The following is a 25,706-nucleotide window of genomic DNA, read 5'->3' as shown; positions in this document are numbered from 1 at the left end:
CTCTCTCTCTCTCTCTCTCTCTCTCTCTCTCTCTCTCTCTCTCTCTCCTTCTCCTAATCCTTTTGTTACTTCCATGTGCCCATACTTGGGTCTCTCCCCACCTCCCCTCTCATCATTACGCATTCAGTCTCACTCAGAGCTCTGTTCAAGCGCTGCTCATTGCGCTCCACACACTCCACGCACCAGAGTGCGCAAGACCGCTGGTGTTAAGGATAGGCTAAAATAGTAGACAATACACCGTAGTTTTTATTGCTATGCCACACTTGGAACGATAGAAATCTACATATATATATATGCGAACACTTGCAAACTTCAAAGCCCGCGTAAACCAACCGTGGCGCTCAAGTATCCTCAAACATGAGCATCAACTCTGATGGCGGTGATATTCTTGATGGAGATATGCGTCCTGACACTTCATGACAAAAGATACCCAACTCTATTTTCCAGCGTCCGATTAGCCGTGGTAAAGAAGAGGAGAGAAGAGCGCAGGATGAAAAGCACTGGTTTACTACTGGGTTACTTTTTGATGAAAGTTCTTGTGTGCGACGCGGATGGAGAACCTGGGAAAAACCTGGATGGTTTGGCGACGGCGTCCAGGTTCAACGACTCCAGAGACGGGGAAAACGGTCTCTCTGAGACCCCTCACACGGAGGACAGGTGTCGGGGCTATTATGATGTGATGGGTCAGTGGGATCCTCCGTTCGTGTGCCGGACGGGTAGCTACCTGTACTGTTGCGGGACCTGTGGCTTCAGGTTCTGCTGCGAGTTTAAAAACTCCAGATTAGATCAGACCACATGCAAAAACTACGACACCCCGCCATGGTCTATGACAGGCCGGCCACCACCGAAGATGATGGACCAACACGATTCGACCAAGGATAAAACAAATTTGATTGTGTATATCATATGCGGAGTAGTTGCTATCATGGCGCTGGTTGGAATATTCACCAAACTTGGCTTGGAGAAGGCGCATCGACCTCAAAGAGAGAACATGTCCAGGTACGTGACTTGTCTTTGCGAATTCAAGTTCAAACGCTGTTGTAAATTGTCTGCGTGATTGCGTTGTGGAGCTCATTTTATTTCATAGGAATGAAAGAAAATTTGATTTAAAATAAATAAATAAAGAATAATCATTCCAAAACCAAATATATATGCTATGTTACATATCTATATGTGTCTCTGTATCACTATATGTATATGTAATTGTGTGTTTTATTTATCCTTTTCATAAGTTGTTGTTAATGGTTGTAGAGATGAGTTTATTCCACAGGGAATAAAAAGATAAAAATTAGATGTCCTTAATATCTCAATATGTATTTCTTGTAGACAACAATTCGATTAACAAATGGAGATGTTTACTTAAGTTGTTTGCATGTTTCCACATTTCAGAGTTTCAGTAATTATCTCACAATGTCACAAACAGTCCTTCAATTTGCAAGATAAAGTCTTCCATCAGGTGTTTCATTATGGACTTCATTATATGACAGTCTTCCTGAAAAATCAGAGATATGCTGTTTGCATTGATTTAGTTGTAAAATCTCACAATAGGTCAACAATGACCTAATTTGCATCTATTTTTATTCTGTCCTAATGAGATTGGTTTATTTAGTTTAGTTTACATTGATATCAGTATGAATGAGAGTGCTTATATCTTTTGAGCTATCACAAGCAACCTCAAAACAAGACAGTTTTCCTCTGGGATGTCATTCAGCATAGCTCAAGGCTTTCAAGGATTACACTGACACGACTCTATCATCATGACCTTGTGCTAGTTTTTCTAACTTCTACTGGCTTCATTTTCCTGTCTCCATTTATCACTCAGGCAGTCTACAACACTGACATGTACAGAAGCACAGAATACGCTCCTTTAGTTTCACAGACAGGTATTCATTTGAGTTTCAAGGTTTAGTAGGCCTATAAGGGATGGAATGTACAAATTCTTTCAAATCAAGAAAATTCTTTCATTTCTTTCTTTCAATAAAAACTAAAGACTGGACATGTTTTCTTCTGAAGACTCTAGCTGGAAGCAGATGTACTACAAAAACACCAACATCTCAAAATAAACAAAAAAACTGACTAGCATTCGATCAGCAGTGTTTTAAACATTCATCAACATCTCCGCAAGTCTCTAATTATCTCCATGGTGAAGCACAGATTTAGTCTATAAAAGCCTCTACTCCAAACAAATGAACATTCACGTATGCTCACTCATATAAACATCGGTAGAGAGGTGTCCATGACATTAGTAGGATAATGGACACTGATCTGTGTCTAATGACGCTAATATTTCAAGGACATTCTGTTTGTGCACTGACCTTTCACTCTATTTAGACTAACCCGTACACGCAATCGAAACTCATATTTGCCATAGTGTACCATCCACCACCCACAACACGCTATTTACACCCTTTTAATACAGTGCCTTTTGAATATTGCACCATGCTGACCATTTTAATTATTTTCATGATAGTTTAATCAACGTATCTCCACAAAAAGGTCTTTCCACACCATTTCAAAGCTTTGGTGTGAAGGAATCTATCAGTTTTATGTGCATAAGGTTGGGTTGTGGAACCCAGATGGGAGTTTTGTAGCTTAGACCATATGTCTCTTAGATCAAGTATTACGAGAGTATTTTTTTTTTTACCCTTATGTTGTGTTTCAGTCATTTAAACATAGAATGGATTTTCTTATTCCTGAAAATGCTTGTTAATCTTATCAACTGAAACTTAATGACTTTGCCAACACAGGGTGTTACAACTTTCAGCCTACAAAAAATGAGTTAGAAATTTCCCAACATGCTATATTAGAGTCGGATTTGTAACATGAAGGTTGTGGGTTCGAGTCTCAGGTTCGGCAGGGATTGTCGGTGGCGTGAGTGAATAACCAGCGCTCTCTTCCACTCTCAATACTAGCGACTGAGGTGAGACCCTTGAGCAAGGCAGTGAAGCCCAAACTGCTCCCCGGGTGCCGCAGCAATATGGCTGTCCACTGCTCTGGGTCTGTGTTCACGGTGTGTGTGTTCACTACTGTGTGTGTGTGCACTTGGATGGGTTAAATGCAGAGCACAAATTCTGGGTATGGGTCACCATACTTGACCACACTTCACTTCACTATTATAACCGGAAAACTAAAGCATATTGGCTATTTAAATAATAAATAAATACGTGATTGCTGTTTCAATAGGAGATGAATCAACAAAGTGAAAGAAAACTACTCATCAGCATATTTGATCAGATTTTCATTTTGGTCTAATAGAAACACATTGTTGCAGTAGAACTTTGTCAACATTTATTTATAATCTACTAAACAAATGTCAGTCACAAACAGTAAATATGTACTGAATTGCTCTAAATGAATTAAGAGTTTTATTTTGTGTAAGATAAGTAAATTACGCTTTTCTCCATAGAGCACTGGCCCAGGTGATGCGCCAGACAGCTCCAGGAGAGCATGTGGAGAGAGAGGAGAACTTGGCGGTGCATGGACAACACTACGAGAACATGCAGGCCAGAGCAACAGGAAACAACCTGCGTAAGTTAATCTGTTCCTTACCATCAGAGCTCACGCACAACAGGTCAAATCCATATCACTCAAAGCTCAGTTTAGCTCATTCTGGAAAACACTCTCCGCTGTGACAATCCAGTAGTAGCAGATGCATCTTCTTCACCCCAGAGAAGCAGCTGTGAGGTCCTATGGCTATTCAATAGTAAATATATTCGCCTGCTTGATTCGACTCCTACTGAGAACAGGGGAAGTAGTTACAGAAGCCCACTTTTGGCATGTCCGGTGGGCTGCAGTAGCACTTGCGTCTATAGTGATCATTTAACATGCTGAGATAGTAATTACTACAGGCTAAGTGGCTGATTAACACACAGCAAGCACACACACACTCACACACACACAACTCTATCTCTCTCGCTCACTCTCTTTTCACGTCATGCTGTTATTTCATGTAAAAAACACAAATGTGCAGTAAAATATAAGAACAATCAAATTATCACTTTAAATTTTTTTTTTACTTTGGCAAGTGTTCTAATTTATTTTTAAATTATGGATAGTTCTGATATTGGATGCTGACTGGTGAATAATCAAATATTATAAAACAGATCATTCTTGTAGTGCATGCTGATTGGTTGATCCAATATATTCTAAAATGCATTGATCCAGTCCTGGGTGCTTACTGGTCAATACAAAATATTTTAGATCAGACTGTTCTGATCATGGATGCTGATTTGGTCAATATGGAATATTCTAAAATGGTAATTTCTATACTTGGATGCTGATTAGTCAGTGCAATATGTTATAAAATGGGAAGTTCTGGTCCTAGAGGCTGACTGCACAATATTAAAAATGATAAAAACAGATATTTCTGGTCCTGGATGCCGATTAGTCAATACAAAGAACACTTCATGATATAGTTACAGGCAGCGATGATGTAAAGCAACTGTTCACTATATTACTGTTTGCTCCTATAGCAGATTCATATTTTTGTTGAAATGCGGTGGTCTATTTAGTCTGGAACTGTATCTACTAAAAAGATAGACCTGATTGAATTTGCGGGAAAAAATAAAAATAAAGAATAAATAATGAAAAATAGTTTTCTTGATATTTTTAATATATAGTAACTATTTTTTAAAGTGATAAGGCACTCGAGGCCATATTGTATTTAATTGCTTAACTATAAGTTCCTTTAATTTAGCTGAGGCAAAAATGATTAAACATTGCTTTCCAAGGCAATGTGAATATGCTATTTACCAAAAGATATCTGGCATGAAAAACAATCAGTAATGCCTCCTCCATAAATAATGTTTAAAATGAAATATTACAAGCTAGGAAGTCTAATGCAATAAAGTTCAGCCCACAGACAGCACTGATTTACTAACATTGTCTAGTGGCATGTCACAGTGTTGCCATGGTGCTGACGGATTCCCGAACTGCTTCCCAGTTGTTTAGATCAGTATGCCTTGTGTTGAGTCAAACAGTTACGTTTTATTTGATGGCCTCCTAATAAGAGTCAGAAAAGCAGTTGTAGCAGATGTTGTATGCTCTTTTTATAGCCTGCGTGTTTCATGCAAACACTCCGATGTGCCTGGTAAAGCATGTTTATGTAATTGCTGTATAAAGTCTGGTGGCTTTTATTTTTTCCACAGTGTAATTCAGTGGCCTGACAGCGGTTGCTTATAGGAATAGTTCTCCCAAGAAATAAAAATTTGCTGAAAATGTTCTCACCCTCAGGCAATCCATGATGTAGAAGAGTTCGTTTTTTTGGGGGGAGAAATTTTGCATCACCCATTCACAATAGAAGATCCATTGCTGAGCAATTTCTCTAAATCTGCTTTTTCGAAGAAATCAGTGAACAGGGAGTGTAATTTCTGAATTTAAGTGGAAGTGAAAAGCTCTTTGTTGATATTCGCCTTTTATCACAATGCATGTTCATGCTTGACTTTTTCTGTTTGTCTTCGCTTATTGTCTGAGATGGAGGAAACTGATTTTCTTGGAAAGAAAACAAATCGAGCACTTAAAGATAGCTGTCTGTTTTGAGCAAGAGAGTGAAATCTGTAGTGCACACCCGTGTTTTTCCTCCAACAACACTTAAGAGGCAATGGGGAATGTATGTTAACAGGCTGGCTGAGTGATTGCGCTTGGTGCTGAAAGTGCAACGGAGCAGAGCGGAGCGACATGCAGGTGTTGCTCCTCTAAAGAGCTGTCTCTACCAATACTGGGGAGAAATAACATCATAAGAGAAGGACCGTCTGCAGGGAGCTCAAACATCTCGCTGTACAAAATAGGGGAAACAGTCCAAACCACCAGCTTGCTCACATTCAAGGCTCTGTGGCCACAAACCCATTAAAGTGTTTACTTGAGAAGTGCTGACTGGTGCCACACTGGGACCTGGGGTTGACTTGGCCTTGTTGTATTAAACAAGGTTACACATATGAAGCAAAGCAGAGCAAAGTCGAGAGAATTCATAAAAGTTGAGAAGACTAAAGTAGAAACTTAGTGACAGATCCATTGTGCCAAACCAGACACTGTGCTGTGATGCCCATGTGGGTGACGAGTTTAGCTCTGGCAATTATAAATGTCTTTACTTTCACTTTTGGTAAATGAAATAAATCCTTTCTGAATATATACTGTCCCCAAACTTTGTGTAAGTTCTTTTTTTTTTTTTTTTTTTTGTCCCCAGTCTCCTCAAAAACCTCTTTATTGGAGCATTTTGGTTTAGTGTAAAACAATCGGGTAGCTATTTTTTCTATAGTAATTCTATAACCTTCTTTTGCTCAAGTCAGGCTAATAAACTTTATTTTTCAGATTGATTTGCTCATGTCCATGAAATGCATTACGTTGTTTTGTTCTTAATCATGAAAACATATTTGACTTCACATTTTACACATCACCAGAGCCAAAAACTGAGGAATTAAAAATTTCCGTCTTTCTGTTTTCAGTTATCCTTCAGTTAGCAAGCTAACAGCTTAGCCTATTAGCTTAGCATAATGCTGAATGGTTAAGAATAACTCTTTTGATATCACAATAGCGCTATGTTTTAGCCATCTATGAAGAAAGAAGCTTTTTGTACACATAAGGGTGTAGTTAAACCTTCAAACCACTGAATCTAGCCGAAACTTGACTCCCTGGACGATGCCTTTAGTAATGAGGCGACTGGTTAATTTAATTGAAAGGCAGGACATATCTTTCTAAGAATGGTCCATCTCCTCCTCCTCAGACCGTCTCACAGCCAAAATTTCCTGTCACATGCTATACTGTATATAATAACGCTCAAAATACCTCTGTTCTACAACACACTGATTTGAAATCACATCTGTATTTTCAAAACGGAGTCATATAGTGGTTGGAAAAACAGAATTACCATTGAATCAGTGAATCAGTGACTGGAATGCATTTCATAGTCCCGGTCCAGCAGTCCGGGTTAACCAAGCACAATAAACTTGATTTGGCTTGAGAGCTTTATGTATTTACTGCCCAACTGCTGCAATTTTCCATTACAAAACAGATCTAACTTGCACAATAAATCTGGGATGCCCACAGTTAGTGTTTTTAAACTGTACTGAGGCTGTTTTTATTTAAACAGGTGACAGCAGTGATATATAATTAATTCACACCCTGAGCCAGTGTTTGTACAGCACAGTTTTACTCATAAGAATCTGCTTAAACTCAGAACCCGCTGGGCAAAGAAACTAACGGTGACTCATTATTATGCCAGTTAACCTAATCAACTCTCTGTCTTCTGTTTACACATCAGAACAGCTTAGAGCAGATTTTGTGAGCTTAAAGGACTAAATAACTGTTAGAGGTGAAAGCAGCATGAAGATGAATCGAAATGCAGTACTGTGTGGAGTTTGTAAAACTGCAGCTGAGTTAAGTCAAAGCTGATGTATCCAGATTATAATAATGCTATGTGTTCTCTGCGCTTACAGTAGCGAAACACAACAGAAGAAGTTTTACCAGGAGTGAATATTCCTGTCAGAAATCCTTGAGTTCAGCTGTGGTTTAGTTACACAGACAGCTTTACCTGGTTGGCTGCACTGCTTGTTTCCATGGAAATGGTGTAAGATTTTGCTGACCATTGTTTTCATTCTGTGTGAAAAAATAAAAATACGGCTAAACTGAAAAAAAGGCAAAATAAACCATCATAATGGAATCATATGGGTGTTGTGCAAGATGCATGAATGTTGGTAGTGATTGCACCTTTTAGCACGATGGGAAATAATGACCTGGTCATACATTTATCAACGTATCAGTCTCAATATTACAGGTACTTGTTATGGAGTTTCAGCATATCACAAACTTTTCCTAAAAACAAAACAAAAAAACAATTTAAATAATTCCAATTTTTTTATTTAAATCACTTTCTCCGTTATCCAACACTCAATAACAGTGTTTCTTTATCTATTTATATTTTATCTTAAACCCAGGAGTTAAATAATTGAATAACTAAAATAATTGAATTAATTTTTATTTTTTTATTTGAATATTATGTTTTTCACAGGCGCTGGTATGATGCACTAGTTTTGGAATCCACGATTTATCAAAGAATCATTGTCAAATTAAATATCAAATTAACATACCCTACAATATGATGTTGTGAGACCTAAACTGACTAGCTTTTAAAATGATTTTATCATAGAATGCATGAAAATAATTATCAGCTTATTGGTTTCAGTCAGAATTTTAATATTATTGCCTCCCTATCTGAGATCACATTGAAAATCCTGAATTTCATATTTAATTTAAATGTTCTAATAAACATATATTTTTGGGATTTGAACAAATATCGCATAATTTTTTTTTTCAAAGAAACAGTTACGCTGATAATATAGTTCATATTAAATAAATACTGAACTTTATATCAAAATATCATCTGATACCTTCAATAAACCCTAATTACTTTTTGCAGAACAGTTAACAGAGTGGTCACTCTTCTCCTTTGCAGTTTAATCATTGCAGTCTCTCATACTGGTGCTGAACGCTGAATGGTAAAATATGTTAGGGCAGGGATTAAGAGTACAGCTGAAATTACTGTTATTGGTTAATGAATTTAGGCAGGGACAAGTAGAGCCCGGGAAATCAGATCAGTTATCACTTCTTAAACAGAGTTCCCTCTTCCCTCTAATGCCCCACTTCCCAAATGAATAATTATCAGTTAATTTCCTGCCAGTCAATGTGCTGACAGGTAGGTGGCTATGTAAATCAACAGCATCCGAGGAAGGCTGCGATGACTGGCAAGCAATGGTGTGGACATCTCAGATCGCATAGGCTCCAAGTTAACACATTATAATTAGAAAAAAAAACCACACCATCAAAACCAAGCAAAACATATAAATAATCCCCGATTGGAGCTGTGACATAAATCGCCCGTCTGGCTCGTCAGAGGGTGCATGCGAGCTCACACTGCTAAAGCAACTGTTGAGATGATGAGAGCTGAGAAAGGCTGCTTTTTTATCGGGCCCAAATTGGCTCTTTGAGATCTGTGTCACAATAGGGGGTGGATTGCTTCAGACCTTCATACATCCCACCATCAGTCAAACACTCCCACAGATTGAGCAGAAAACGGCCATAGATGATTGTAAAGGAGCAATTGCCCAATTCAATTTAAAGGGGTCACATCATGAGAAATCCAATTTGATCTTTTAAGATGCAAAAAAAACAATCCCCTTGTTCTAAAGTGTGTCAGATTTATGAAACATTAACATAAAACCGCCCACATGTACAGATCAGAATCACCTATTGTGTGTTCAGAAGCTTGACGTAATATAACAGGATGGATATTGTGTAGCACCTACAGCTCTGCATAGCCTTCTGAACAAAAAAACAAAGAGCGGCTGGTTAGAAAAGATTATCTGTTAGTTTAAGATCTCTGGTCATTCCTGTCTCATACTATCAGTTTGTTTGGAATGGAGACCAATGTATATGTGGAACAAAATATATCATTGTTGCAAATAAGAATTTGTTCCCACGACTTATTAATTCATGGCCACATTTTATTAATCCATCATAGTTTTAATTAAATCATGGCTACTTATATTTTTTGACTACTTTATACAGTTTAAAAGAAAGCAAAAAAAGCTGTCAAATTTGCTGTCGGTCTCTCAGACTTTGTATTACATTCACTCACACAGCATCGTTGACCAGTTCTGAATGAAAAAATTAAAATAAAAGAATTGCTAGATTTATGATGTTATTAACAGTGGAAACTGTCATCACAGTTTGTAAAAAGGGTCCATAGCATAATTATCAGAAAAGATTATTTTGTGATCCTGTCACATGTGATGCAGGCTTTGCCCTTACGAAAGGAAAATATATTTACCAATATATTTCTTAAAGTATATTGTAATATATTGTAATATATTATTTTCCCTTTTTATTTTTTAATATTTTATATATTTGAATACATTTAATAATATATTGATGATACATATATTATATAATATATTACAAAATATACAAATGATTGCCGCTTTCAATATATTACAATATATTGGAAAAAATAAATATATATAAGAATATATGCCAAATATATTACATGATATTTTCCAATATACTGCAATATATTTTTGTTTCATAAGGGTGGGAAGAAACTGGTATTGAGATATAGAAAAGATAAAAACTATATTTGAAAAGCTGCATTCCAGGGCAGCAAACTGTAATTTATGATCCACATGCAAAGGGGGTGTTTATTAAAGAAAAGAAAAAACAAACAAACAAAAAAGCCTGTTTAATAATAAATATGAAAACTAAATTACACAAAACATAATTAGTGTACATTGCAAGTGTACCTCAGAGGAAAATAAGCTTAGTTGTAGGCATGTATTTTGCAGTGTTATTCAGAATGTGGATTGTTGGTTTGTACATGTTCTATAGCTTCAAGTACTTGTCCAAATGTATTCTGGTGGCATAATGGCACCCTACAAGAGCTGTTATTGTTATGCAAGTGCAGAGCCGTCATAAACAGCATGAAAATCATTCTTCACTTTGTGTTCGAACAGCACAGCTAGAATGACAGAAGGACATTCAAATTCTAAATCAATGCGGACTTTGTCTGTAAACAAGGCGGCATCATCAGAAAAAAATAGCATCTTAAGAAATGGCATTTCAAAGAATGTCAGTTCGAAAAGCCCAATTTCAAAACGATTACACTGACTCCAAACAATTAAAGTAACGTGATGATAACTAAAGCAAAATAAGAGCTCTTTGTCTGTTATGGTCTGGCTATGCTTTTATTCAAGCATTTCTCAAGGTACAAAGGTGTCAACATGCTGTCCCCCTGACTGTGTGGCACATGCTGTCCCCTGACTGTGTGGCACATGCTGTCCCCCTGACTGTGTGCTAACTCCTGTTCCTATCGTTTGTCCATGGCACAAGCCTCCCACCGCAACTGGAGCACTTACGGTAGCATGGCCTCTTTTTACCGCAGGTGTTCAAGTGTGTGTGTCTGTGTGTGTGTGTTGGGGGGTGGGGGGGGTTAGTATTTCTTCTCAACTTAAAAACCATGTCATTGAGTGGCTGTCAGACCACTTCCTCTCAGTCAAAATGTAAGCCCAGCGGTGATGTGCACTCCTGAAGTGGGTCAGTCCAATCTGGATTTTTTGGAACCGCTGTAAGAATTGGGTCCACTATTTTTTTTTTTATTGGTCTACATTTTTTAGTGGCAGAATTTTGTCTGGAGGGCATCTTATCTTCCAGAGTTTCTGGACCAAGTGTTTGAAGTCTTCACTGAGAGAAAAAAATCAGGTTATTACTATGTTTAGCATTTAGGGAGTGAGGCAGTTCATATCAGATAAACTGATCAGATAAACTGTTTATTGATTTTGAGCTTTTTTAATCCCAGTCTTTTTCAGGTTGAATGTGGTTTGTGTTTGTTTACTATGCTGAACATTTTACACCATTATTAAACAAACATAAAACACAATTATTAGGAATTGTGTTTATAGTGACATTTATGCTGTCTGTGTTGTTTTATCATCGCTTCACTAAATGTTTACTGTGTAAACAAGCTTATGCTTTGCTCCTTAGTCAACAACACTAACTAGCAGATTGGCTTGATGCTGCAAATCTGTGTGATGAATCTAAGTGAAATCTGTGTTGGGAAATATTTTGCCCTCAAGCAAATTACTGGATTCAAAATGACTGGATTTCTTCCATGAAAATATGGAGAACAATGTTAAATGTGACCAGTTTAAATGAATAAAATGGCTAAGAATTTACTCACCTTGAGACTATCCAAGATGCAGTGAAGGGGTGCCGTCAGAATGAGAGTCCAAACTGCTGATAAAAACATCCACTATGGATTAACAAAATGTTAATTGATGGACTGACTCCAGTCTATCAGTTAATATCTTGTAAAGTGAAAAGCTGCATTTTTGTTAGAAACAAATCCATCATTAAAATGTTTACTTAAAACTCTTGCTTCCGGCTAAAATATGACTCCTCTATCAATACTATTGCTATTTTATCTGAATCAGGAGATCAATTTTCATCATCAATCAATTTATCATAATAAAAACATTAAGCACCTTTACAAGCAAAAAAAGATTGCTTGTGGATTATTGTGATGTTTTTAACATCTGTTCGGACTCTCATTTTGATGGCACCCATTCACTGCAGAGGATCCATTGGTGATGCAATGCTAAATTTCTACAAATCTGTTCTGATGAAGAAACAAACTCATCCACATTGTGGATGGCCTGAGGGTGAGTAAATTTTCTGCAAATTTTCATTTTTAGGTCATCTATTCCTTTGAGCCAGATGGCGATTTGTAAATCCCATGATTCCCATCGCAGGGTTTTGCACTGAAAAAGTGCATACAAAAAAACAAAACAAAAAAAAAAAACATTTTAATGGCCTTCTTTTTAAACACAACAATAGATTTACAATGTATGATTTTTTTTTCATTAATATAAAAAATATATATATTAATGCTAAACTGAGTTCACCATCAGGTGAAACTGTGTTTTTAGAGAGAAATATCAATAATGAGTCCCCCAAAAGCATTTGAACACTCATTTTACATTTACATTACATTTACATTTATTCATTTAGCAGACGCTTTTATCCAAAGCAATCAAAAACAACAAAAAGAGCAATTTTAATGTAAAATATCAATACAAGCAGCATCTGGAAACAAATAAACTGTAAACTCTTAAAGAAATCTACAAGGCAGTGCTTTCAATGATTTTGATTGCTCCATTTGTTTCATGTAGCATACATTTTGTATTCCCATGTTATGCCCTCTGGTCACTATGGCGTGGCTCATTGAAAATCAAATAACATGTTTCTGCTGTTACTCATTTTTCCAGTCCTGGTCTGACTGACTGTCTCTCAAGGCTGCATCAGTACGATATAAACCCATTTGCTGTGGAGAAGCAAACAGTAGTACTAATAACTATGGGAATATTTGAAGGTGGGTAATGGGTAATGCTGTGCCGATCCCTGTCCATTAATATTTATTGAATTTGAGGCTGAGGAAGGGTATTGAATATTTATGGAAAATAACCACATGAAGCTGTACCATACTAATGAAGCAGTACAGGCAGAATGCAATGCAAACTGAATTTGAAAATCACATTTGTTTGTAAAATAACTTAGGAAATACCGATTGTTTGCAATAATTGTGGCCTGAGACTTAAATATCAACTCATCTTCCAAGACAGTAGAAAGTTCAATTTATTTCCATGAGGCCCCTGCAGTGGACACACTGTTTTGCTGGAATGCACCAAGACGTTGAAAAAGGCTATAGAGACAGGCTCAGAGTGCAAGGAGTGCCAGAAGATGAAATATGTATATCTACTAGGCCACCACAAGGCAAGATTTGGAAAGAATTGCAGAAGAAGTGCTTGCAGTTACCAAACACTCGTATTTATTCTTTCTCTGAAGAGAGCACAGTACTGGCAATGTAAAGCATGAAATTAATAAGTTGAGGCTTGTAAGACTAGAGTTTGAGGTCTAATCAGCCTGTCAGGCACAATGCAGTGAAGCTTTCTTCACTTAGTCAGTGAGAGAGTCGACTATCGACTAAAACTTTAGGAAATAGTGTCATTTAATGTTTTCTCAGATATCTGAAAAAAAAGACTTGATGTGTGTGCATTCATAAAAATAAAAGGTTCCAGAAGGGTTGTAACAATGCCATCAAAAGGGCCCTTTTGGTTCCCCAAAGAGGTTTCAAATAAAGTTTCAAACCATTTGTGGAATTGAGCCTTTATTTTTGAAAGTGTGGTGGGATGTGCAATCCCTACATCCATGCTTTGAGTCTATGAGGCAAGTTAGGGGTCCATGTCCATAAGTGGCATACTTATTCTAAACCAATGCGCCCCTGACACAATGTCCAAATTTCCTGGGGAGAGATGAATATTCGGATGTAGGTTTCCAAATTTAAGATGGGTGCCCACGTGTGGAGTTGTGTGGAGTGCGTATGAGTCATGTAATGGCAGATCAAATAAGTCAGAGCTCGTCCTGCATTCTACTGCCATTTTGCTGTTGAATCACATGCTAAGCTTTTATTTGCCAACACAAAAGAAGTCAATGGTCACCAAACTCCAAAACTTACAAATATTACAAATTATTACAAATATTACTCTTAAAAAATATTACAAATATTCTTCAAAATGTCTTCTTTTATGTTTAACAGAAGAAAGTCAGGGTTGACGTTTTATATATATATATATATATATATATATATATATATATATATATATATATATATATATATATATATATATATATATATATATATATATATATATATGGTCATATATAGAGATCAGTGGGTAAGACACAAGTCCAGTCTGTGCTGAAGCACTGCTGTCAATCAAACAATTGTAGGAGGGGCCTCCGACCGTGTGACATCAGATGGTAGAGGTCTTCACGGGTCCAAAAATTCGTGCCCGAACCTGACAGAGACCCGTAATATACTACACCGAACCGACCCGGACCCGTCTATTATTTCAAAAGCTGGACCCGACCCAGGCCCGTATATTATTTGAAATCTGGACCTGAACCCTGCCGGGAAGACACAGACCCGACTGGACCCGACGTTCACATATTCCACCTTAAATTGCTATTACAAGTCAATAAACCGGTTGTGAAGAATACAGCTTTTTGTCTTACCTAATTTAAAGAGCCGTAGTCTCTCTTCCTTGTACCTGAATGCCTGTGATGCATTACAATCCTCAGACAAGAAAGTTATTCATGTTATTCCTCTCGTTATTCCAAGTCCAAGCTGAATCCACTCATTATTTTTTCAGCTTCAAAAGTCCACTTGATGTCACTGTGACGGATGACAAATGCTACTGTGCACATGTACATTCTGATTTGAGTTAACTCGCATAATAGCATCGACTGTTTACCCTTTTGAACTATAATAACGATCGCTCGTGCAATGCCATGGCCGCTGACGTTATTTATTTGCTATCATCTGATTTCTGTCTGTGCTCTCTGCTCTGCATCGAGTCTGAATCTGAACCACTAAAACTTTATGATTAAACGGTTCATTTATAATATTATAAAAATGGGAGAAAATGTAAAACGTGGTTTGGCGGTCGAAGTGTCCCTCACTGCTTGCCATCGAAACATGAAATGCACTCGAGACTGCACATGCGTGCTAGCTGTATCAACCTAAAATGCTTTAACGCAATTTGAGCGTCATAGAAAACATTCATGTGACTGTTCACCTCAGATTGTGTTGCTGATTTGAAATATATTAAACATGAGTGTGTCAAGTCTGCAAGCATTACCTGCGTGCACTTGTATTAACTCTGAGTCTGCGAGCGAGAGAGAGAGAGAGATCACTTTTTTTGGCTCACTCTTTTCTTTTCCTAATTTTACAAGTTGTAAGTTACAAAAAACACAAGCAGTCTTTGATCACGGCCCGGGTCGGGTCCGGGGTCGACGGGTCTCGGGTGCACTGTGAAGACCTCTAGGTCAGGCGGCTCGATTTCAGAAAGGAAAGAAAAAAAGAAAACTTTTCAGTTCAGTTCCACAGATATCTTTGTGTGACGATGTCTGTGCCCTTCCCACACCACTATTGTGTTTAGATCCCAAAATACTCTACTGCATTTTTTATGAGGTCTTGCAGACTATCTGTGTCTGTTTTTGACTTACTTTGACTCATTTGAGCAGGTTCTCTTTTCTTTTCAGAACACTTTTGTGTCCTTCTGCTTTAAAGGGATAGTTCAACCAAACATTAAAATCCAATCATCATTTACTCCCCCTCATATTTGCAAACTATATGAAGGAGAGTTATGCTTTTTCATTCCATTATGAATAGGCACTGGAAATGTAAAAAAGGAGACAAAAGCCCAATTTCGCCCAGCTTTATCATTGATAACATTTCGTTAATGCCTCCATTAAAAAGATATGAGCTAAGAATCTCAATTATTGGTGTCACAGAGAGGACATTTCTGATATATCAAATGTGTCCTCTTCATACCCTGCACTTTTTAGTTAAGAGAGTTTTTTTATCAGACACAACATGTAATTTCATGCCCCTCTCTAAAGTAATTAGCTTGGCACTGATATCTGTTTTTGACCAGTGGGAAATAAGGCTGTAATTAGCCCAATTTCTGTATTCATTATCTCTATTTATCATTGAGATACAGCATTAAGTGGGTTCCTTCAAACTAAAACTTCACACAAGTTGGATGTAATATATATATATATATATATATATATATATATATATATATATATATATGAAATTTTACTTTTGGTCTCTCTGTACACAAACCCTCTATTATGTGCTGTATAATATATACTTCAAATACATCCAGATGTAGAATTAAAGAAGGAATTAATAACTGCCAAGTATGCATGCCACTTAAAAACACAAACAAACATGCTGATTAAAATACAAACAAACATCTAAATTTTGGTCATTTTAGATGTATTATTTATTGGAAAAATGCAGGTGCATTGATTATTGTTTTCTTCATGAAAAACTCAGCACTAGTCTAACTAAAATATCTCATATGGGCAAAATATCTCTATTAGGTATTGACGAAAATGTCTCATGCATTTTTTCCCTCCCAAAGTTGACCTCAGTCATATATTAGCAGCGTTAGATAAGGCTTCTGAGTCACAGTCCAGGAGGGAATCGAACTGTGCATGTAGCATAACTAGAACTGGCACATTCATTAAGTTGCTCTCTTCAAAAATGGGCTAAATTCCAATCAGACATCCTGGCTGAGTGAAATGATGAGAACCCAGTGCTGGGTGACATCTCACGCATAGCTGGCATCTCCTGCCAGATAAACGGTCACTGGCTTTCTCTCTCTCTCTCTGAACCCGCTCACAAATTACAGCAATTTCTGTCACTCCGGCGTTTATAGTTTTGTCACTTGAAATCTATTTTTATCCAAACACAAGCAGCTTTGTCTGCTGTTAAGCCCCTGACCAGCCAACAAGGTCTATATTACCAGAAGAGAGCGATCCGTTAGCATTTCCACTCATCTCCATGGCAATTGATATTTTTGGTCCTCAGTATTTCGAAACAAATTTTTGAGGCAATGACCTGAAACATAACATACCTGACTTTCTTTCTTCTGTTGAACATAAAATACAATATTCTAATTAGAATACCCATACCTTTCTCCCTTTCTACCTTTGCTCCTGCAGCTCAATTGGTAGTGCATTGCGTTAGCAAGCGCAAGGTTGGGGGTTCGATTCCATGGGAACACATGATAGGTAAAAATTGATAGCCTGAATGCACTGTAAGTCGCTTTGGATAAAAGCATCTGCTAAATGCATAAATTTAATTAAAAGTTTTCATTTCATTTCATTTTAAGTGTTTTGTCTTGAATAATGCCACAAGTGTCTCTTTGCTTCAATATTAATAACCAGGAGGTAGTATCATACTTCGTTTGACAAATGACCTCGTCAAAAAGAAAATTTGTCACTGTCAGTGGATTTGAAAAACCATTACCTGCCATCAGACCCAATGGATGCCACAATCGAGTCAGGAAAGAGTCCACAGATACAGCATTTCTGGAGTTAGGTGTGAAGATAAGGTTGTTTTAGGTGGAGCTCCGTATTTGAAAGATTGATTCTGGAAACATTCAATAATCATTCATGGAACCCCAGGACAGGCATTTAATTTTCTGTGACAGGACATTTTCTCTGCCTTTATTACAGTTCCACTGCATAATGACTTATTTTCATCCACTCTTTTGATTAGAACTGGAATTAATCTTACTGCCTAAGAGATTATGGATCACTGCGTAATTAATTTCCTCACATTTAATTAGATATTCTGCACACCTGGTTTATAAGCATATTAACTGATGCATTTATGGGATCTTCATGTTTGGTAGCCTGAAGTCTGAACTGTCAAATTGTTTAATCTAATTATCTGAGATTATTCCTTTATGATTAAAGTAATTTCCTTTATGAGCAACATTTCCAAATGATGTAGATGATTGATTATATGAATCAAAATATTATTTGATTTGCACCGTTTCTAATTATTACTATAATGTGGAAGCACGTTTATGCCACGGGATAAAAAATAAAAAGGTAATTGCAACCTTTTATCTCACAAATTTGCCAGTTTTCTTGCAATTGTAAGTTTTTTTAATTTTTTAATTTATTTTATTTTTTTGACAACTCATGCATGCACAAAGCTAACCTCATACATCAGCCTCCCAGAGTTGCTCCTGTGAATATGGATATTTTAATTACAAAAATGCATACTTTCGTTGCAAAAGGCCTTTGTTCACTCCCCGGAGCCATTTGAGAAACTTTTTTTTAATGGATTTTTAACCTTTTTATTTGACTTCTTTTGGACTGATGCATTCAGCACCTGCTGAGTGCCATGAAACAATTTTTAATATAACTCAGACTGGATTCATCTGAAAGAAGAAAGTCTTATACCTAGGAATTCCTGAGGGTGAGTAATTTATGGGCTAATTGTAATTTTTGGGTGAACTAACCCTTTAATATGAAATTTAAATAGTGAAAGTGACATTCAGCCAAGTATGGTGACCCATACTCAGAATTTGTGCTCTGCATTTTACCCATCCGAAGTGCGCACGCATGCACACACACACAGAGCAGTGGGCAGCCATTTATGCTGCGGCACCCAGGGAGCAGTTGGGGGTTCAATGCCTTTCTCAAGGGCACCTAAGTAATTCCTGCTGGCCCAGGACTCAAACTCACAACCTTTTGATTGGGAGTCCGACTCTCTAACCATTAGGCCATGACTTCAACTGAGCTGTAGTCTGTGTGATTTTTAGAGAGAAAACTGAAATAGAAGAAAAACAGATTTTTTTTTTTTTTTTTTTTTTTGTCTTCAGCCCTTTTGTGTTTGAAGTGTATTAAGCAAAGAGCCCGTCTGTCTTGTGATGCAGATGGTAAAATCTTGTAGCAAACAGCCATCCAGTAAGATGAAAAGAAGAGGTTTCCAAGACAACAGGTCAACAAAAGTTAAACAACTAAAACACATCTGAAGAACAGAAAAAAATATCAGACAGCACTATTGCACTGTAGCATAGTGCTACAAAAAACACGATTTGCATTGAAAACAAATACAACACTTATTCTGTGCATAATTCACAACGAAAGAATTAGACAAACAGTGTCTTTTACAGCTAATATGCTGTTTTTTTGTTTCCCAGTTGCTCTCCAGTGTCTGTCTGTACTTTCTACATTATATCTCATGCAACTCATTGTGGTTAGAAATAAGCAGAAGGCAAGTCAATTTGCCATGCTCCTGTGCCCCCCTTCAGCTGGCCAGATGTCAACTAATGCAATCTCTAGAATATCATTTATGATTTACACCATCTGCAGCCCTCAATATTAAAGTTTTTGATGTAATCAAGTGTAAAAATTTGTGGGGAAAAAAAACCCAATAAATTGCCCATTGTGACTGTCACTTGCCAGTGCTTTTGGCATTAACATGTTTTGATATTAGCAGTCCAAATGGATTCGATTAGTAGCACCGGAGAGCCTGGCTGGAGCTCCAGAAATCCATGACTAATGATCTGCTTCCTGGGGGAACAGAGTGAATCACCAAAGAGAAAACTCACAAGTTGTGTTGATGGGTCAATGGAACAGCCCTCAAGCAGTTTAAGATATTGTTAAATGTTAATTTAGCGGACTCTGATGGGAGGTATCCCAACTGCTTTGAGACAACGCACTGGGAAAGATTTCTAAGGGGGTTAATGTGTAGAAGAACAATAGATTCTGATACAGTGTTTAGCCTTCCGGAATAATGTGTGTAATGCGCGTCCACAAAAGAAATAAGTATTACCAAGAAGTGTCATAGTCATTCAGCATCATCATTTACTTAAATATTTGGGATATAGATAGATAGATAGATAGATAGATAGATAGATAGATAGATAGATAGATAGATAGATAGATAGATAGATAGATAGATAGATAGATAGATAGATAGATAGATAGATAGATAGATAGATAGATAGATAGATAGATAGATAGATAGAGACAGACTGCCTTATTCTGAGTAATTACTATTCATGGACATTTTTGTCTCTTTCAATAGTGACAAGCTGGAGTGCTAGCCAACTACCTTGCAGTTAACCTCACGTTTGTCACAAGGTTATGATAGTTTTGCATTTTTAAATTTTTTTTAAAAAAAAAAGTTTTTATTTTAATATCATTTTCAATTTAGTTTTAAATTTCAGTTTAGTTTTAGTTAGTTTCATGAATGGTCTTGTTAGTTTCAGTTTATTTTTTTATTTTGCGAACACATTTCTATATAGTTTTTATTTCATTTAGATTTAGTTTCAGTTTTAGTAATTTTATTATATTATTTTATTAGTAATTATAGTTTAGCGGAGCAAACAGAACAGTTCCAGTGAAGACCAAAGCAAGACATTTAATTTCATCAAAGTTATTTAACTTTTTATATATATATATATTTAACCCCTGTGTATATAAACACAAACACTGAACAAAATTATAAATGCAACGCTATGCACCCATTTTTCATGAGCTGAACTTTTTTTATGTACACAAAAGGCCTATTTCTCTTAAATATTGTTCACAAATCTGTCTAAATGTGTGTTAGTGAGCACTTCTCCTTTGGAGAGATAACCCATCCACCTCACTGGACTGACACTGATTTCCCTTCAGATAAATCATTAAATAAAAATGAATGAATGAATGAATGAATGAACAAACAACCGAACAATCTAACAAACAAATAAGGTAGGTAGGTCATGACGACTCTGGAAGCATTACTTTTATTTTAAAATGATAAAATTTATGGAAACATCTTATATCTGTTGTTTGTTCTTTTGCTTTAGAGGGTGCCCAAATAAACAGTGCGGGACCTGGATCATCTATGATGCAAGCTATGACACAATACCCTGCCCTTGGACAGGTGCCTGTAGCCCAGCCCTATGAGCCATCTCAAACTGGAAATGAGCACAACAAGTATGCTTCACTCAAGGCTGTGGGTAAGTCGGCCATTGTGCTTTTATGTGGATTTTATTGAATTATGTTAATCAAGCTCATAATTGAGAAAATTACGTTTGAAACTTGTGTGATTACTTGTTGCTAGAGTTCTTAGTCATGTGGTCTTGACCTGAGATCTTTTTGATGTACTGGCAGGCCATGTTTTAGACCTTTACACAGTCTCATATTGTTCTGAATGTTAGGGGTCTGGTCTTGACTTAAATTTTTTATGAGCAAAGTTACAGCATGTTCTCCTAATGCATGGTCACAGTCCTTAATCTTTGCAAAAACTGATGAGCTTAATTAATTGATTAGAAATTATATATTCGGATTTTGATGTCAGGAGAGCTGCAAACCAACATAAAGGTATGCACAGAATCAGACATTATGTTTTATGGAATATGTATGTTATGAATTATAATGTTGGGAAACAAAAAATGCTTTGGTGAAATATCTAATTTGTCTTTTCCAGTCACTGAATTATCAGTGCTTCAGAATGTATTATGTCCACCACTAACAGTGCTATCTTGTACTATCAACAGTGCTGAGTAGTAACTGATTACATGTAATCTAGGTTATGCAATCAGATAAAAAAGTATTTCTATTTTTAGTGTTCAAGCATAGTTTTTTTAAAGTAAATTTTTGTGTGATTTAATTAATTAGATTTTAATCAACTAGCTAAATTGTGTTGCTTTTTATAGTGATGGAAGAAACAAACCTTTTCGAAGCTTTGAATCAGTTGAACCAACTGCTTTGCAAAATGATCCACTGTTTCAAAGCCCTCGAAACACCACATTCTGGTGATTCCCGCTGGTCAAAATCTCAATGAACTCGCATGATTCACAGGTTTACAGAAATCATTGTCGTCACACCACCCCCCTCCCCCCCACCACACCACACCCCTAAGTGCGCCCATCACTAAAGTGGTAACATTTGGTAGTAACATAGTCACTTTATACTTCTCACATCAATTAGTTTGCCATTAGAGTGAAGCCTATCAAAAGACTTCAGTGAGATGACAGCTAGCAATCAGCAGACAAACAACCAGCCGAAGCAGGAACGTGTGATGATCGTGATGCTCTGAGACTTTCAGCCACAGATGAAACTGCTCACTTGTTAATCCACTGAAGTGCTGTCTGTGCAGACTGATCACTAGGAAACCAAAAATGGACAGTTTGTTAGAGACAGGCCCAGGAGACAAGCCACAGCTGGGGGTCTGAAACATTTGAGTTCAGTGCGCTACCTTCCTCTGATGTGAATTAATCTCAGCGTATTGATGTCAGTGAAACAGTCTCGTCAGAGATCAGCTCTTCTCTCGTCCGGCTGGCTTATTCTGCGCTTGGCCTCCTGGTATGAGGTTTTAGATCTGCGGTTTACTGCGACTCATTGCTGTTAAAAAGGTCAACTGAAGAATATTTAATTAAAAATGTCTAAAATGTCATGCTGAAATGAGGAGGACTTCAAGCAGAGTGTAGTCAGTCCCAATTAAAGCCTGGCTGAGTTGGAAGGTGATACACCGTTAGCAACGTTCCATGGATTTTATAAAAAAATTGTAACACACACATAAAAACAGAAATGATTAGTAACACTGTCTGTAAACACATAAGAATCACTTATACTCTGTTGTCTGATCTGGTCTTAGCAAGTTGTGTTTCAGGCTATCAATGATCGACTAGCACTGGTTGAAAATGTTTATCTCTTGAAGAGCTGGAAGAGCTGTATATTTCCATTTGATGATGGAAGCAGTCCAGACTAATTTTGCATTCAAAAAACACATGTTCTTGAAGCAAAGAGTGAAGAGCATGTTGACATTAGGATGTTAACAGCACCAAACAGTCTAACTAATTTGGTCGCTATTCACAATGCCAACTTAAAAGCTTGTCTTATAATGAATATGTGAGGTACTCTTAGATATTTTAGAAGATTCTAATATATTTTTGTAAAGAAACCATAATTGTATGTATATATATATATATATATATATATATATAGTTAAATAAAATTAAATAAATATTTTTCGAAATGATTATTTACTCACCTTCATGTAATTCCAAAAATATCAAACACATGCTCTATGAAAGTCTTCTGCTGATGCACAAAGGCTGCATTTAATTGATCAAAAATACAGTAAAAATACTAATCTTGTGAAACATTATTACAAAGTATGATTATTTTTGAATACATTTTAAAATGTAATTTATTCCTGTGATGCAAAGTAGAATTTTCAGCATCTCATTCTCAAGTCTTCGGTGCCCCATGATCCTTCAGAAATCATTGTAATATGCTGATTTGCCGCTCAATTTTCAGGAACATTTGATGAAAAGAAAGTTCAGAATCTTTTGTAACATTATAACTATTGCGACATTTACTGTCACTTTTGATCAATAACATTGCTTGAAAAAAAAAAACACTTACAGAACTCTAACTTCTAAAAGTAAGTGTATATGTTGTGTTATTTGAAAATGTAATTGTATTTGTGAAAATATTTCGGAAATTAGAAAAATAACTAGTTTATAATGACATGGTGGTCAATAAATAATTAATTCATTTCTCTACAGAAACATGCTGTTTTGTTGTTGTTGTTTTTGTCGTTTGTATGAGGAAATGGTTGTCAAATTTTTTCAGAGAAAAATATAGCTCATTTGGGAAAAACAAATGATAACCCTTGATCTATTAAATGTGTTATTATTTGGTACTTATGAGGGGATGAAAAAAAATCTGCAATCAGGTTGTTTTTTGCATCTGACTAATGGAGTGTTATTGATTTTTTTTCTCACATTTGCTCTTCTGTCTTTCTTTTCCAGCTGAAAAAGCGAATGAAAACTTCTACACCAACAGACGGCACCTAGCCGACCTGGCAGCGAAAGGCACTCTTCCCATGCACTCGGTGAGTCTGGAGCAGGAGCCCACCAACCCTTACAGCCCAGAGTTGCCCTGCCAAAAGCAGAACGGACACAAGTCCAAAACCACCAAGGTCCACAGCTCTCACCCACTGGCTTTTGGCTCGAACACCATTGCCAACCCCGGCATGCTGAAGGGCTGGGAGATGACAGAAACGCTGGGTCGCCGGCACATGTATGCCCCCAAGAGACACAGCACCACCATGGAGCATGTGAACGAGCTGACGTCCCACAGCCAGCACTACCTGCCACCACATCCGTACTTTGTCACCAACAGCAAGACTGAGGTGACCGTGTGAACGGGGCCGCAACATCGGGTTTATCAAGCCCAGGCCTGAGTGGATTCATGGATCGGAGAATGAGGATAATAAAGGAAGCCTGATAGAGGAAGAAGTGTGGATTAGGACCCCGTCCTGCTGGAAGGATTGACTGAGCGGTCCAGATCAAGATCTGCAGGGCTGTATGTGTGCTGTTTGTCTTTGAGCGGCTGGGCATGGAACAGGTGTGCCCTGGCCTCATTGAATGGGAGAACGTAACATTGTTCAAAGGAACTCGTTCTGTGTCCATACTGTCACAAATGAATAATCTGACCTGTAGTGATGAGTTTATCACAAGGCCATCTGTCAAAGTGATGAGGACACATTTAAACCCTAAACAATCAATGCAATCAAACGTACCAGATGGCACAACTGTCATGATTCGTAACAACCTGAAAGCGTGCGAGAAAGTCCCTCAAGGTACACTGCCCTGTTTTCTCATAATCTTGTACATAACAGAATGTTACCAAGGATGTAAAATGTCAAAAGCTTCCTCGGATAAGCAAAAGACATCGGTCTAGAAGATTAAAGTTGATGTGAGGACAATCATGTCTCTAGCTCTTCTCATCTCAACACTCAAGACTTTCCAGAGCGTGTGCACCAAAAACCTCCTGTAGCAAAGTGACACGCTATACCCTGAAAAACACTGGGCTTGTGCCTTTCCAACAGATGAACTCGTTATATGAGAGCTCTTGTGCTTTTCAGCGAGCACATGGTGGTTCTTCAATAACAAAGATGCATACAATATAAACAAACATATTGTTTACGGCTGTCATATTCCAGTAGAAAATGTTGATTGTCATGTGTTCTGAAATACACCTTTTCCTTTCACTATGTGTTCACATATTGTTTGGCCCTATCTTTTAGTGCAACTCTAGACTGTAGACAAAGGAAGTACCATAGGGTTAATGATAGACATTCATTACTTTTCAATGTTAGGTTTGATAAAAAGAATGAATGGTTAATTCTGATACTGAACAAGATGGTTACAACACTGCCATTGTTGCATTCCAAGTATTTTGGGTATTGAAAACTGATTCAGTAATTCCTTTTGTCTTTAGCAACATAATGTGAACCATTTCACTTAGCATAAAATGCTGCATTAAGTGTTTTGCCATCCACATTCAAATTATCCCAAGTATCTGGCTGTGAATAATGTGGATCACATAAACTTAGATTGCTGTGAAACAAGTACACTTAAAATGACCTACATCATTTACTCGCCTAAATCGAGATGGCAAATTAGCAGGCTAATTCATAGTGAAAATAAAAAGACATTTACTTATCTAGTAGTGCAGATTTCTGCAGTGTCACACTCACACACACACTTATTACACAAGTAGGAAACCCATTCTCAGTTTTAGTATCGTAAACTTAAGGGGTGGTCGCACTAGAATTTGTGTTTGTATTCTGCTGTTTTTAAGTTTGGTGAACTTTGACCTACAAAACTGTGCAGTGATATTTGACCATTAGAGGTCAAACTGACTGACCTGCTGCTAGTGGCACAGAAATTGCTCACTTTAACTTTAAGGTGAAGGAATAGTCCAATCAAAAATGAAATTTT

General features: G+C 37.0%; 1 protein-coding gene across 1 annotated transcript; it reads left to right on the top strand.

The window, feature by feature from the left end:
* The first annotated feature begins 373 nt into the window (after positions 1-373).
* Positions 374-24,973, top strand: LOC113049665 (protein shisa-9B-like). The gene is made up of 4 exons (XM_026212204.1): positions 374-999; positions 3,407-3,528; positions 20,775-20,927; positions 23,730-24,973. Exons 1-4 carry the CDS (start codon positions 374-376, stop codon positions 24,122-24,124), a joined length of 1,296 nt encoding a protein of 431 aa, XP_026067989.1. The 3' UTR covers positions 24,125-24,973.
* Positions 24,974-25,706: the final 733 nt, after the last annotated feature.

Source organism: Carassius auratus, chromosome 3 (assembly GCF_003368295.1).
Source record: "Carassius auratus strain Wakin chromosome 3, ASM336829v1, whole genome shotgun sequence".
NCBI lineage: Eukaryota > Metazoa > Chordata > Actinopteri > Cypriniformes > Cyprinidae > Carassius > Carassius auratus.
Note: the sequence above shows the minus strand (reverse complement) of the source record. Positions and strands in the feature narration are given on the sequence as shown.

What these genes read in the sequence shown, in the direction of transcription:
- LOC113049665 (XM_026212204.1), top strand. Translation starts at nt 374, where the DNA reads ATGGCGGTGATATTCTTGATGGAGATATGCGTCCTGACACTTCATGAC. An exon ending in AGCAACAGGAAACAACCTGC is followed by an intron (nt 3,529 to 20,774) that starts GTAAGTTAATCT and finishes CTTTTGCTTTAG; the next exon opens with AGGGTGCCCAAATAAACAGT. An exon ending in TGCTTCACTCAAGGCTGTGG is followed by an intron (nt 20,928 to 23,729) that starts GTAAGTCGGCCA and finishes TTTCTTTTCCAG; the next exon opens with CTGAAAAAGCGAATGAAAAC.